We start from the raw sequence: 16594 nt of genomic DNA on the forward strand, positions 1-16594 counted from the left end.
TTAACAAGTAGAAAACTACACTCAACAAGATGATATCAATGCTGTACGCATGTAAAAGGAATAGAGGATTAGATTGGGCAGAGCTCAGTTGACATCGACATAAAACCTGTAGAAACTAGAGGTAAACTGAGCTCGCAGAGGATTAGCAATTCTTTTCAACATCTTGGCCCTATCGCCAAAATATACATGCTTCACATGAAAGTAACAAGATTTTTTACTGAGTTAAGACCAAAGGACTATCTAGATCAGCATCGTAATTGCTGCTTTGGAAACTTATGAAATGAAATGAAATGAGGGTAATAGCCCTCTTGCATTTTCCTCATGATAGAATTCAGAGGTGTAATTCCTCCAAACCTGGGTGCTACAGATAGCAACTATGCTAGCTGGCCAGTGATAGAACTATCTCCATGTATTTCTTAAAACTCCCTTATAAAACTGTGTATTCTTGAAACCACCACCAAACCTTGTAGCAGCAAATTTTACAGGTGAACTATGGTGTGTCTAAAGATGTCTCAGTGAGACACCTAGCAAACATGACAAGGCTCAACATGGCAAGCTGCAGTAATATGTGTACTAACTGTGGGAATGAGGTTATTAAGGATGGTGAAACCTGACATATGCCAGTTGCTGAACAGCAACTGAGATAGAATGGGAATGGTCAGAGATACTTCATGCAGGTATGTGGATACTGAACCAACTGCTAAATGCATGCTTGTGAGGTTTTCAGTGCAAAGTGCAGTCTTTTAGTAATCTCTACCTCAGCCTTTTACCAGCAACATCCACTGGTTATGAATATGGGGCTCTTTTCTGAAAAATTTGATCAGGAGGGCTTTAAACTGAGTTATGTGGGCGAGGTAGACAGTATTCTGGAAGGCAAAAGGGCTGGAAAAAATAGTCAAAGGCCCCATACAGACTGCCAAAATAAAGCTGCTTCAGGTCACTTTGGAGGTATGTTGTTTAAATGATGCATGTGTCCTAAGAGTCCGGAGTCTGTGCCAAAGCTGTGCTCCGGTCCTTAGGACTGGGTTGTGGCTTTGACATGGCTTCTGGACCTTTAGGACGCATGTATCATTTAAACAGCATACCTCCAAAGTGACCTGAAGCAGCTTTATTTTGGCCTGTCTGTATGGGGCCAAACTGTCATAGAGGGAACAAGACAAAACAGTGCAAAAGTGGGAGGAAAAAAACTTGCACAGGCAGCAAGTAGGGGGGACCCATGGTCTAAGATGTCTCTACACTAATGCACAGAGCATGGGGAATAAGCAAGATGAACTTGAACTCCTAGCACAACAAAACAAATATGATATAATAGGCATGACTGAAACCTGGTGCAATGAGTCTCATGACTGGAATGTAGAAATAGAGGGGTATAACCTTTTCAAGAGAAACAGGCCAAACAGGAAAGGAGGAGGAATAGCATTATATGTCAGGGACATTTACACCAGCAAAGAGGGCATCAGTTCTGGAAGCCAGGTGGAGAGCATCTGGATAAAAATTAAAGGGGAGGGAAACAACAAGGATGTTATTGTGGGAGTCTACTACAGACCCCCAAGTCAGACGGAGGAATTGGATGATGTCTTTCTAGAACAGATGACCACACACTCAGAAAGGAGAGATGTAGTAGTGATGGGTGACTTCAATTATCCTGATATTTGCTGGAATTCAAACTCAATGGATGCAAGCTCTAGGAAAAGAGACTCCACCTCAACGTTAGGAGGAACTTCCTGACAGTAAGGACCGTTCGAAAGTGGAACACACTCCCTCGGAGTGTAGTGGCGTCTCCTTCCTTAGAGGTCTTTAAACAGAGGCTGGATGGCCATCTGTCAGGCATACTTTGATTGAGAGTTCCTGCATGACAGGGGGTTGGACTGGATGGCCCTTGTGGTCTCTTCCAACTCTATGATTCTACCCCTCAAAAGAAGCAACATATTTGATCCACTACCACAGGTAGTGGATTTATTAATTTAGCCTAGCTACTATGTTTTGCACTAAGAGATAAACTATATGTTATGCTGAATGTGAAGAATGCTGCTACATCATCGTGTTGACTTTCATTAATTACTCTATCAAATTCTTAATAAAACATTAAACTTATTTTCTGTCTATATGGCAAGAGCTCTGGTCTCTGCTTTGGTTATCTCTTACCTAGATGCCTGCAATCTGTTCCTCTCTGCTCTTCTATTGGCTCAGGTTTATTCTTGCATGCTATTATCAACATCATACTCATCCTGTTTCTCTGATCAAGTGGCAGCCCCCTTAGGTTTCTACTCTTTGCTTTCCAGGTGGATACAGCACAAGGGCCTTGATATAATCTTCAAAGCCCTTCATAGCCTTATCACCAATGTTTTGTTCTGTATTTATATTCTAATACATTGCTATCTTAAGGGGCCTAAATACCTAAAGGGACCAAATCCTGAATGATCTTAAAAGCTAAGTAGGATCTGCCCTGGTTTGTACTTGGATGGAAGACCACCAATGAATACCAGGTACTGTGGGCTACATTTCAAAGGAAGGAACTGGCAAAACCACATCCGAGTATTCCTTGTCTAAGAAAACCCTATGAAATTGAAAGGGTCACCATAAGTCAACAGGCAACTTGACAGCCACACACATACACACACTGCTACCTACAGTCTTTGCTTCTCTATGTCGGCTATCTTTAGAGGGCCTTCAGCTCTCTGCCATATGAAACTATCTCTTCGAAATACCAGCACAAGGCCAACTTTCTTTTTGGGAACTAAATACGATTGGGGGGAGGGCTGGGTTTTTGGGATCTGTTTTTTTAATTGTAATTTTGATTGTATGTTGTGTCATTTTATTGTTGTGATCTGCTTCCCTGTGAAAAAGCAGAATATAAATTATTATTATTATTATTATTATTATTATTATTATTAAATAGTGTTAAAGTTGGAAGGCATACACCTTGGATGTTTCTTGGGACACGACTGTCAGATTTTAGGACACTTTTTTTGCAATGGGAAGCTCTAGAAGATTCAGCTGGCAAGAATGTAAATTTTAGGACATTTTTGTGGTGGTGGGGAGCTGAGTTGGGGGAGCTCCTTCTTGGGTTGCATGTGGCCTGTGGACTTCACAATTCCCATCCTTTGGCCTGTAACCAACCCAAAGTATAGCCTTATTTGGTGTTCAAACACAGACAACAGAAATCCCATAACAAGAGATGACAGGAACACATTCACTGCCCCTCCTCTGTCCAGTGCACTCTTGTTCCTGCTTCCACAGGTTTCAACAGGGAACCTCTGCAACAGGGTGCCTGGTGTGCTTGTACACTTCACAATGTAGCTTTACATGCAGTTGAAATAATCACATGTTCTCTCAGTTAGTGTGTACATATACAACCCAATATTTCTTCAGCGATTGAGGGCAATTCAAAAGTATTGTTTGGAGAAAGTAAGCAGTCAACTTGTGTGTATGGACCATTAATAACAGTAGGCAAAATTAAGAATTAGTCTTTTTTTTTTCTTTTTCAGTGTGATTGCAGAAGATGAACTGACCTGGCAATGGTTTGCATACTTACCAAAGCACTGTAGTTTTACAGGATCGTAGTATGTGCCTTGTTTGCAGTAACACTCAAAGCCTGGCTGCGTGTTTAAGCAGAAACCATTCTTACATATTTCTTGTCCAAAGAGATGACATTCATCGGCGTCTGCAGGAAAATGATAAGTATATATTCTTAAAAATTCTTTTTGATCAGGGAAGTGAAGCATGGGTTTTTAGTCTCCCTTGCTAGGACAGAAACTATTGTTCCCTAGGCTGAACAAAAACAACAGTAGAGGAAGCAGCTCTCCATTGGGGCAGAGGAAATGTCAAACACCAATTGCTCCCTCCTACTTATTTTCAAATCACCTGTGTGCTTTTAGTTAGTCTCAGTGGTGCTACAAGATCTCCCTACATACTGATTCCACAGCTAACATGGCTATATGCTTTTGAATGCTTTTTAGAATTTAAAGTTATTGTCAGAGTCTCAGTTAATGGATGTTGGAAAGACAGCAGTAGAAGGCTGGAACTAACAGTGTTTAGGAAACAGATCTTGATAGTGAATGTAAGATAGAGACTATGGCCTGTTACAGACTGCCAAAATAAAGCTGCTTCGGGTCTCTTTGGAGGTATGCTGTTTAAATGATGCATGCACCCTAAGAATCCAGAAGCTGCACCAAAGCTGCACTCAAGTGCTTAGGAATGGAGTGTGGCTTTGGCGCGACCTCCGGACTCTTAGGCCCCATGCATCATTTAAACAGCATACCTCCAAAGAGACCCGAAGCAGCTTTATTTTGGCAGTCTGTAACAGGCCTATACTTTCTATTCTTTCTCTCAAAACGTAGTCTGCATTCAGACCGCATAAATAATTCAGATGGACCCCACTTTAACTGCCATGGCCCAATGCTACAGAATTATGGGCATTATAGTTTTGTGACACTCTCTGTCAGAGAGCTCTGGTGCCACAACAAACTACAATTCCCAGAATTCAATACCATTGAGCCATGACAGTTAAAATGGTGTCAAACTAGATTATTTCTGTAGTGTGGACACAGCCTTACTCTCAAAAAGTGAAGCTTCAAAAATAGTGCTGACTCTGTTTTCAGTCATCTAATCATCTTTTCCTGCTCCCTTTTTTATATTTCCAGAATTTTGACTTTGGATGATATGCTGATCTAATACTATGGACTTGTGTTCTATATTCAGAGAATATTTAACATGCATCAATGCACTTAAATGTTTTTATCAGTGTGGGTGCCTTATGATAACCACAACATGAGTAGTGTATTCTATTACCCCATGTACTTATTTGTGCAATGTCAGACACACTGTTATTTATATAGCAGATGAATATATACCACTTGAGTAATCTAAGCATGTTCTGTTTTAACAGCCATATCTTCACTGCACACACAATCCTGTTTTCTTACATGGCTGAAACAATTATTTTCCAGCTGCTGCCTATTAGCAGCAGTCTTCTTTACACTAATGGGACTACACTTGTTAGTGCTCTGAAGATTGCTATTTTTGTCAAGTAGTTCACCATTATCTCTCTCTCTCTCTCTCTCTCTCTCTCTCTCTCTCTCTCTCTCTCTCTATATATATATATATATATATATATATGAGAGAGAGAGAGAGAGAGAGAGAGAGAGAGAGAGAGAGAGAGAGCTACTTTTATGCTGTCTCCTTATGTTGGCTAAGGAAACACCTCAGTTTTGTGCTCCTTTTCATACTCAGTGTTGTCTTTTATTTAAAATCCTGCTGGGAATTAACGATTTGTTTTTGGCGCCTGCTCTGGAGATTCCAGCAACGGTGACTTCCTCCACACAGCCATAACTATAAATATTACTGCACAGAATTCTAAAAGCACTTATCACTCTGGTATCTGGGGGCCTTTGATATAACTTAAAATGACAGATAGACAGTTCTACCCATGTAGGGAAAACCACTCTGCAGCTAAAGCTATAATGCCTTCTATATAATGGAGCTCATACTTAGCAGCAGAACAGACAGCCTGCAAAATGAATTATCAGTGGTTTAATAATATTTTATAGAAAAATACACTCTTAGACACATAAACCTTTCATTTTATAATTATTTCAAACCCATTTTTGTTACATTTAGAATATGTTTCTTTTCCCAGCCTTGTTTCTTTTCATTTGCCATGCAAATATTCTGTTATTTTCTCAAACCAGCCTTGGATTGCCCAAGCCAAAAACAAACTGGGTCAAATGACTCAGGTGTAAATCCACTGCTTTGAATGGAACTGAGCTCCCTTCATATCATGGCAAGAAAATAAGTAATGTCAAGAAAGGAATTTCTGTATCTGCTGAACAGCTCTAAAAGTAAAAACCTAAAATACTTACTTCTCCAGAACAGATGAATTGGCTATGCAAATATTTTTTCAGCCACTTTTCCAGAAATTGAACAGTTTCAAGTTTGAGTTTTTTCTCCCAAAAATGAATAAAAACTGAACACCCACACTACTATTTTTTAAAAAGATCGCATATCTGAAGGATGGCACACCTAAGCTTTTTGAGTGAGAATTATATAGTTGGAAGGGGAAATAGGAAATTCTAAAGAAGAGAAGCAGAGATATTCATGCAAATACAGAAACACAGGTGAAATTAAAATAAAAAACAGTAATGGAATTTATTGAATGACCTGATTAAATAATCCAACTGGCACAAGCAAGCATGGTGGAAGACTGGCCTATTTACATCATAAGAAATGTCAGCAGTACCTGATCAGAAATTCATCACATACCACCATATTATTATTATTATTATTATTATTATTATTATTATGCTTTATTTATATAGCATTGTAGATTTTAGGACCAGTCCCTTAAGGTTGCAAGCAAATGCTCATTTAGGTCATTATCTGCAAGGTTAGAATGGTCTATGTATGAATGAATGAATGATGTATCTATGTCTTTATAAAAGGATGGAGATCCTTTCTTAATATCTGAATGGATAGATACAGGTTGTATGTATGTACAGTATATCAACAGAAAAGGCATGCATGTGTCTGTAGAGATTCCCTCTGTCTTGTTTTGGACTCATGAGTTTAATCCTTTGAATGAGTTTCCACCTTTGTGCAATGTGGTCAGATGCTTCTAGAACAGGGGAATGTGTCTTCTAAGGAGTGCTTTGGGAAGTTATAGGTATTCCATCCCTCACCATCACAACCTAAAATCCTGTAGGTGCATTATGCTGCCATAGTGGTAGAGCAGCAGGAATACAAAGGCTCCTGGGCAGCCTGCCTCTACAGTATCTGGCTCACAGATAAATCTTTGAAGATTGGGTATTCTGAGAAGGTTTGGAGGACTGCAGCTATTTTCCAAACCAGCTTCCCCAGACCACCCTTGTTTTGAGGAGCCATGCAGAAGTGAGATATTGCAGCTTCCTCTCATAATGACAAAGGCAAGGACTTCCTCTTCCATCCCTTTGCCCTTGCTACACAACACCTCAGGAAGTCCACTACACTATTGTAACAGACCATGAATATTCCAGCCATACTCTGAATATAGAAACCTAAACGTTCATGGGTGATTCCTTAGCTCTCCACCTCTGGTGGCCCTGCCCCATCCCACAATCCCCAGCAGACATTAGCCAGCACTGATTTCTAATTAAATTAATCTGAAAACTTTAGTGGATTTCTTCTGATTACAGGTTTAGTCTCCTCCAGATTCCAAACTCCAAAATATTTCAAAATCCAATGGCTGAGATAATGACACCTTTGCTTTTTATGGTTTAGTGTACATGGACTATTTCATGCACTAAATTATTAAAAAATATTATGTATAAAATTACATTCAGGCTATGTTGATAAGGTGTATACAAAATTTAAATAAATTTCATTTTTAGACTTGGGTCCCATCCCCAAGATTTCTCCTTATATATGTGCAAATGTTTCAAAATCTGAAAAAAATCCATAATCTAAAGCACCTCTGGTCCAAATCATTTCAGATCAGGGAGACCAAACATGTATACGCTACTCTTCTATCTTTATTTCATACTTGTTAAAATTGTTGCTGTCTCAGTGCATTTACTGCTTGCATTGTGAAGCTTCTTTAAATTTTCTCTTTATTTTGTATCTATACCCTGTACTGCCCCAGAATTGGTAGCAGGGAAGAAAATGTTCTATATAAAAGTCTGTCAATTGTCAGGAAACTACTATTTTTGTTAATAAATCCATCAAACTTGCTGATTGGTTTCACCTGCTCTATATGCAAGGGATTTGGAACTGCAGCCAAAGTGGGGAGTTTGTATGCACTTCTCTCCCCCCCCACCGAAACTTTATCATAAAACCCCATAAAACTTTGATACAGCACTATAACAATATTGACTTTAAATGAATCTAATTTCACTTAGGGTCACTAATATACTAGTATGTAATTCAAGTCTGAGTAACAGATGCTGACCTTTGTAACTCTGTGCAACGGCTCCGTAAGATGGATCTTCAGAGGGTATGAAACCTTTCCCTTCTGGGCACAGTTCGGTAAACTCAGCTAGCAAGAAAAAAGAATGCAAGAATCCAGTCAGAGGTTTAATCATGCATTGGAATGTGAAACAGATAATAACATTTTTCATAATAATTTGCATATCATAAAACAGTAGATAATTTCATCATCGGCCCTCCATTGCTTGCGATATATATATGGCACCAAACCACAGTGGATACCAAGGACCTACCGTATAACATAAACTTTTTAAATGCTTTAAAATGCTTAATATTTCATCATGTATTAACTTATTTCCAACATTACACATATCTTTAAAAAGAGACACTAAGATTGAGATCATAGAATTATAGAGTTGGAAGAGACCACAAGGGCCACCCAGTCCAATGCCCTGCCATGCAGGAAACCTAAATTAAAGCATCCCTGAAAGATGGCTATCTAACCTCTGTTTAAAGACCTCTAAGGAAAGAGACTCCACTACATTCTGAGGGAGTTTGTTCTACTGTTGAACAGCCCTTACTGTCAGGAAGTTCCTCCTAATGTTATTCAGTTATGTGTTACCATTTTTCTTAAAGACAGCAACCATGGACACAAGAATGTGAAGGTCCATTATGATCACATGAAGCTATGGAGAGCTGCTTGAATAACAGATGCATACAGATCTTTGACTGGCACCAGCATTGTGAAAAATCACTGGCCTGCAAGCAAAACATTAAAGGCACAATTGTCTCCTGGACAGAAAGCTGCACTGGTGTACCATGTGGTGGGGCAAGATGCTGACTAGGGTGCTGAATAATCAGATATTACACTGGCACTGAAGCAGCTTTATTGTTTATCGTTAGCAAGCCATATTCAAAGTCTTGATTTTAACAACACTAAGGATCATCCCACCTGCTTTGATACTGACACACGTGACCCTGGAGAAAGCCTTGTTCATTGTCTTGCAACTTTTAGATAGTCATCTAAATTTATGGAATGGCCTGCCAGATGAGATCCGTTAAATTACCAATCTAGAGAGCTTTAAAAAAGCCATTAAGATGGATTTCTTCTGGCAGGCCTTCCCGGAATAAAATACTCGGCCACGAATAACACTTCCCATCTAGTGAACTCTGCCCATCAGGGACGTAGCCAAGGGGGGGGGGTTCTTGGGGTCCAGACCCCCCCCTTCCATTAGAAAAATGAATTGTGTGTGCTGCTGCGCCGCCACACCCAAGCCCCATTATAATGGTGGCACTTAGTCTGGACCCCTCCTTCCTAAAATCCTAGCTACGTCCCTGTGCCCATGATGATTATTTTTTGGATTAGTTGGTTTTTAATCTTATATTGTTTAATCTTGTTTTAAGGGGGGGAGTACTATGTATATATGGATGTATTTTAACTCATTGTACGCTGCTTTAATTGCTTGGCAAAAAGCGGGATAGAAATAAAAAATTGATTATTTATTTATCTGGCAGCAACTTGGAAGCCTCTGTGGTGGCTGCACCTTTTTGGATTTCCCACTACGGTGATCTTTATTTTATGTTATGCTTTTAATAATAGCTTAATTCTATTTTAATGCTGACTTTTATATATTTTCTATTTTAATCCTTTAAATGTGTAAGCCACTTTGAATCCCAAGGCTCATCTAAACTGCCAGACAAATTAGTACTGCTTCCAGAGGACTGGATTCCCAGAGCTGCCTCGGATTCCCTATGTTACCTCTGCATTCTATAGTAATGCCAGGTGGCTGTCTGCACGTGTGTCCCATTGTGTTGTCTGCTGCCGCTGGTGTGGGTCACACCCTCTGAGGTCAGAAATGAGGTGACCAGCATTGATTACATGGCTGAGAGCCTTGTGATCTTTGAGGGAGTGACTTGCGCCAGTGGACATCGCTGGACAACACAATGAGATGCATGTGTAAGCAGCCTTCTTATGTCACTATGGAGTGCTCCAGATTTTCCTGCAAAATCTGAAGCAAAAGGGTTTAAAAATCCTGTTTAGGCAAGGATAGGGTGGATTCAGTCCAGAACTGGCCTCACACTCAAATGAAAAGTTCGCACTCAAATCAAAGATTTGTCCCAGTGTCATGTAGACGTGTTGTGGCAAGGGCAAGGGGAAACTGGTTTAAATGGCCCATGTAGACATGCCCCCAGTCTTGGAGAAAAGGTGGGAAGTACACAAAGTAAATAATCATAAATAGTAATTTGTTGCTATTGTATGCCTTTAAGTTGTTTCTGATTTATAGTGATCCTAAGGCAAACTTATCATGTGGTTTTCTAGGGCTGAGAATGTGTGATTCACCCAAGGTCACCCAGTGGGTTTTCATAGCCAAGCAGGGAATTGAACCCTGATCTCTAATTGTAGTCTGTAGTCCAACACACAAACCACTACACCATTCTGTCTCCTCTTGAATAATACTACATGTCAGTGTAAACAAATTTTAGAATTCTAGGCATTATTATCTTCTCTCTAGCCAGTTTTTTGCTGTCAAGCCTAATTCAGCATCTGCTGATGCAAATGCGATGTTAAGTAAACAGGGGAGCAAAAAATGACCTCTAAACAAGAAAAGAATATGGTATTTGCAAGCTCAGGGTCAAGGGGTGGATTGGAAGGACATGGATCCAAAGCTAAGGGTGGATTGGAAGGTCATGAACCCAAAGTAATTTGGATTAAAACAAGCCCACATGTTTATGGATGGCAACAGTTAGAATCTTGGCTGGCACATGAACCAGATCCACTCAGCACTGTGTGGGGTAAGCCTCTGCCCTGAGAGCTCCAGCAAAGGCTGTGGCTTTAATAGACAACCAGGAGCCACACCTCCTGGCAGCAGGGCCTTTTAGTACTGTGGACATAGTGGAAGAGAATGAGGAGGATCACATACCTATCTTTAGCCAGAGAAGATCTGAAAGGGCGTGCCTCCAATGCACCAAAGAGGCTTTATGCAAAATGCCAGCTCATCAAAGACCACCTGCACTTGTGAAGACTGATGATAAAAGCCTGGAAAGCACACCAGTGCTTTTGGCGGAAGCTATCTGAGGGCCCATTCAGACTACACTTTACCTTGGATCAGGATTCGATCCTTCCACGTGAAGTTCATATTGGGCCCGATTCTGTCACAATCCATTTAGAGGCATGCACAAGCAAATGCCCTTTAGCGCGGGGCTTCCAGATTCAGGGCAAAATTTGTCTTTTTTGAAAAAAACTGGGTTCTGCTCAATATGAACTTGCCCCTGATCATGATCAGGGCAAATTCAGGGAGGGATTAAGGTCAGAGGGTGGGCAGAGGGGAGAGCATTCCCTCCCCTCATCGGAGAAGGAGGAGGAGGAGGACGGAGCCAGAGGAAGGATGCAAAAAAGGGGAATCTGACAGGAGGCAAAAGGGTGACAGGAGGCAAAAAGGGGGTGACTGACGGGGTCAATTCAGGGCAGGTCAGGGGGCCAGAGCAAGCCAAACCTCTGCTTTCCAGCAGGGGCCTTTTCCCTTTGATTTTCAATTTTTTTAAAAAAGTATTTTTGGCAAAAAATGCTCATGTTTTTTGCTTCAGGTAGATCTATATTTAGATAGAATGTGGCTAGCTGCTTGTTCTCTTTCCCTTTCATTTCCTGGCTTCCTCCTGAAAGGAGCCCTTTGCAAGAAGAGTACTTTGCAAAAAACTTTTTTTCCTTTGCGAATGAATGCTACAATTTGAATGTTACAACGTTTCTCTTTCCAATTTTGCAAATTGTTACAGCTTTTGCTACTGTCTCTAAGGAATTCAGGGATAGCCTAGGGAAAGCAAAAAAGAATGCATGACATCACATCCTTTTCTGGAATTCCGAGGTGAGGAATTTATTATTATTATTATTATTATTATTATTATTACATGTGTACGAGGCATTCTGGGGTGGGAAGGAGGGGGGGATACAGGATGCAGAGATGGCATTAGCTTGCCTTTTGGGGTTGAAAATGGGGCCAAGGGCAGATCATAATCTGCACTGACCCAAATGCCCACAACACACACACACACACACCAGAGGTTTTTAATTTGACAGAATCTGCGCATTCTAGTGCCTGGCTGTTTAAAAAAAAAAAACGAGGGGGGAAGCACACTTCCGATGCCCCAGTGAGTGCAGGAAATGTCACCTATGATGATCGCTTGATTGACAGCAGGTGCCTTTATATTAAACCCAATTTCCCCAAGAGGGCATTCGGGTTAAAATGCCCCTGATTTGTAGTGGGCACTTGCTTACGGAGAGATTCGGGAGGGGCCCCCCCGAATCTGCCCAGTTACATCCAGGGCAAAACCGCCAGTGAGAATAGGGCCTGAGTTCCCTGGGGAAAGCTCCTGACTCTCGGTATTGATTTCTTGGCTTGAATCTTTGAACTATGGACTGACCTGGTCATCCTGCTTTTCTGGAACCCTTGACCTTCTTGGCCTGTCTGACTACCCTCATGGTCTGACCCTGTGGCTTCCACTCGGATTAACTACTAACTTCATTTCTGGACTCTGCCTTTTGCCCGTAAGTCTGCCTTTCAAGACTTGTCTCGCTTCACAAACTCTGCATGGAGACCTTGGGTTTGTTTGGACCTGTTATCAGCTGTTGGCTGCTTTCCTGGACATGCACACATGAAGTGCCCTTCCTAACAGATCCAGTACAACCAAATCACCCTACAAAGCTGTGACAAAAAAAAAGGGAAAAGAAACCAGAACATCTACAACCAGTGACAAACAGAACAGGACCCATGCAGACCCAGTTGAATCAAAACATAGAAAGGTAAGAATGGGAAATGCTAGAGACAATTACACGAGCTGTCTGGCTATATTGCTCTTTAAGTGGAGAGGCATCCTATGTGCTCTCCTGTAGTTTGTTCCACTAGTGAAGTCCCAACTCCATGCATGATACCTCCATTCCCTGACTTGACAAATGTCTGGGAAGGTGTGAAAAGAGCCCACACTTGTTCTAGTCCTGCTCTAGAGGCCATCCACAGAACCATGAGGAAAGTGAAAGATAAGAAAGAAGAAGGCTGTTATTATTGTTCACTCTCTTCTCCCCACAGGTCACAAGTGAGGACTCAGATGAAATGTTTACACAACAGGGTGTGTATGAATGTATGAGGATGTCCAGGGATGTGGCTTATGTGTATGGGTTGTCCTGGGATAGGGCTTGTGAATGTGCCTATATCCCTACTACCCAGAGATCTAGAAATGCCTGCACAGAGCTAAAGAAATAGCCTAACAGTGATAAAATAGGAATTAGCATGTTGTAGTGGTTTAGGTGTTCAACTAGGACTCAGGAGACCTGGGTTCAAACCCCACTTAGCCATGGCAACACACTGGCTGACCTTGGGCAAGTCACACTCACTCAGCTTCCAAGGAAGGCACTGGCAAATGCCATCTGAACAAATCTTACCAAGAAAATCCTAGAATAGGTTCATGTTAGGGCCACCATAACTTGGAAATGACTTGAAGGCACACAACAACAACAACAACAACAACAACAACAACAACTAATAGTGATGAACTATTTTAGTGGCATTTAAGATTATTTATCCTAGGTATAGTGGAATTATCCTAGGTACAGTGGATTTAATTATCCTAGGTGTAGTGGAAACACTCGTATTACTGAGGCCTAGATAAATTATCTCTATAAGTAAAGAAATTTAACAGGAAACATTCATTTCTCATATAATATTAAATAATTAAATAATGCCAATGTAGACATATTCTCTGATAACAACTGAAACCTTCTTGAGACAGGACAGCAGAATCCAATTCTTTATAACCAATACCAAAAACCTATGCTTGTTTATTCATAAGAACCACTGAATTTAATGGACTTTAAATTCATGGATCACTGCCTAAGGCTACAGTCATAGAATTTACTTGGAAGTAAGCCCAAATTAACAAAGTGAGACTTATTTCAAAATAAACATGGTTCTATCAGACAGGTAAAATCAAATTAATTACATTAGGAGGTTATAAACAAAAAGAACCAGAGACTGGAAAATAAGTACTTACCACTTCCAAGCACAGGGCATGGAAATATTTCACAGTTATCTCCCCAGCCAGCACCCAAAGTACAGCAGCATTCTTGTTTTGTAACATTGGATGTTAGTACATTGTCACAAAAATTAGCATCATTTAGATTGTAGTAGCATTCCTTCTTCTCATCTGCTGGCTCTTTGATATCTACTTGTAAATCTAAAAACAGTAAAAGATACATCAGATATAAAAACTAACAACATATTCAGAAATAAATAATAAGATATTTTGTTTAAAAAATATCCTAGAGGGCTACCAATTCACAATACCACACAGTACTTACAATTTATTGTTTGGCTGCTAAAGTATTTCTTTGCATTACTACACAGATCAGGACAAAGCTTGGAGCTTGGAAAAGTTTGTTTTTTCACTCCCTCTCCCAGAATCCCTCTGCCACCATGGCCAATAAGTACTAACTTAAGGAAAATACAGAAAACTTTTTTTTTTTAACCCATCTTTGTCTATAGTCATATTGGCATGAGGCTTCAAGCATTTGTGAAAGATAGCAGCCATATTTGAAAAATTTAAAATACCAGATTTACTGAAGGACTGGCCTGGGACATGAACATATATTAGTCTCTAATACAAGGCACTGTGCTATATTATGATTGTTATTGGGGCGGGGGGGGGGGGGAGATTAACACCACAAAGGTAGAAAAGTAAATATGTGTGCAAACATAAACACTATACATTTTACATATTATAAGAAATCTTGCTGATCATTTACCCCCAGATGGTTGTATACAGGGTTTTAAAGATACACAATTTTATTACAATTTTATTAAAATTACACAATTTTATTACAATAGATTTGCCTGCAATGAGAATCATAAAATACTTTAATCTGAATGATTAGAACCTAGCCACAGACAGAATGGGAAATAGTTATTACAGAACCAGGGTATGTAGTTTTCTGCCCTTAAATCCAGAGGGTGATGCACACGAAGCAGCTGAAGGTCAGTGGTGTCACTAGGGTTGTGTGGGGGGTGCGAATCACACTGAGTGACACCACAAAAGGGTTTCCCCCACCTCCCTGCAGCATGCTGTGATTGGGCTCAGCGGCCCCCCTCCAGTCCCTGTCCCTCGAAGCTTTACTCATGATTAACATCACGCAGGACAGGGAGGGATAGGGCCCAGTGCCCCCTCAGTCCCTGTCTTGTGCAGCTTTACTCATAATTAAAGCCATACAGGACAGGAGGGAGAGAGCCTGGCACACCCCCCCCCCCAGGTCCATGTCCCGCAAAGCTTTACTCATGATTAAAGCCATGCAGAACAGAGAGGGAGAAGGCCTGGTGCCTTCTCAGTCCCTGCCCTGACAGCTTTACTCATGAGTAAAGCCACACAGGACAGGGAGTTGTGAGAGGTCCCTTTTGTCTCTGCTCCCAAAGCCTCCCCCACATCAGGTGACAACCTGGTGTGGGATACCACTGCTGAAGGTCACCCATATGAGTTCACTAAAATATGTCCAGATTGAGAATTAGTCTGTGCAAGAGAGGCAGAAATTATAAGTTTACGGCCATAACTAATTTTAATGTTTTGCATTAAGATACTCTGAATATTCTACAACTATGATACAGCATAGCTAATTTTTTGCAGAGTGCAGTCGGCCTTCTCTATGCAGAGATTCTGCATTCACAGATTCAATCATCCATGGTTTGAAAATATTTAAAAAAATAAATTCCAACAAGTAAACCTTGATTTTTCAAGATTATAAAAGGGAGACAATTTTACTATGTCATTATACATAATGGTACATGAACATCCACAGATTTTGGTATCCACAAGAGTTCCTGAAACCAAATTCTGGAGGATACCAAATGCCCTCTGGTCTTCTTTTGTATGTATTTGTTACCAAGCTTTTAGATGTGTCTTTTCTCTCTGCAGAGAAATCCATGTTTGTGTCAGACAGACAGAAAGAGTTTCTCAAATTTAGCACACAGGCATTCTCATTTCACTTTGATATTTTGCCAGTGTTAATATGAGGGCTGTGGAGAGTGCTATTTTATCTTTGTTAGTCTAGTCTGTGGTCTCTCCTCAGCAGATACCGTAATTACCATGTTCCATAATGTGCAGAATTTCATAAATTATAGTGGCTTTGTGGTGTTACCCACTGCCCAGTAAGAACCAAATGAAGACTATCATATGTCACAGGAAATACTAAATTGTTCTCTCAAGGTGAGATGAGACTGAGTACCTCAGCCACCAAAGTATATATTTTCACTGGATGCTGGCCATATGTTGAGAGGAACCAGTGAGCCAGAATCTTGAAGTACAGCACTGCCACCCTCTAACTATAACAGTCTGACACAATTTTCCAAGGGAAGACATGCCAGAGACTGGCCCAACAACAAACATCTTGTTGGAAAAAACAAGAAAAAGTCTTGTTGCACTTATTGTGGCATAAGCTTTGGTGGTCCAGAAGTCACTTTTCAGATGCATGATATGATACAATGAGAAGAGACTGGATATTTTAAAAAACAACATGAGAGCAAAATATCAGATACAATTTAATATAGAATATAACCAAGTATTGGTGAGAATGTAATTGTTTTTGCTGCAACAGACTAACAAGACTACTCCTCTGGAAATTAAAACCCGTTGTGATTGTGACTGTGCTGATTGTGGAATCATG

At 40.5% G+C, this 16594-nt stretch overlaps 1 protein-coding gene across 4 annotated transcripts in view; it reads right to left on the minus strand.

Moving 5' to 3' along the window:
• The window catches only part of LTBP1 (latent transforming growth factor beta binding protein 1), a 262829-nt gene that overhangs the window by 30478 nt on the left and 215757 nt on the right, over window positions 1–16594 (minus strand). For all 4 annotated transcript variants that reach the window (XM_089529704.1, XM_089529702.1, XM_089529706.1 and 1 more), the window contains 3 exons: window positions 13939–14121; window positions 7922–8008; window positions 3536–3664 (listed from right to left, as the gene is read on the minus strand). In XM_089529704.1, coding sequence (XP_089385830.1) covers window positions 3536–3664; window positions 7922–8008; window positions 13939–14121 — 399 coding nt within the window. The remainder of the gene's footprint in view (window positions 1–3535; window positions 3665–7921; window positions 8009–13938; window positions 14122–16594) is intronic.

Source organism: Sceloporus occidentalis, unplaced genomic scaffold, assembly GCF_023333645.1.
Source record: "Sceloporus occidentalis isolate IW3139 unplaced genomic scaffold, rSceOcc1.0.p SCAF_6, whole genome shotgun sequence".
Classification (NCBI taxonomy): domain Eukaryota; kingdom Metazoa; phylum Chordata; class Lepidosauria; order Squamata; family Phrynosomatidae; genus Sceloporus; species Sceloporus occidentalis.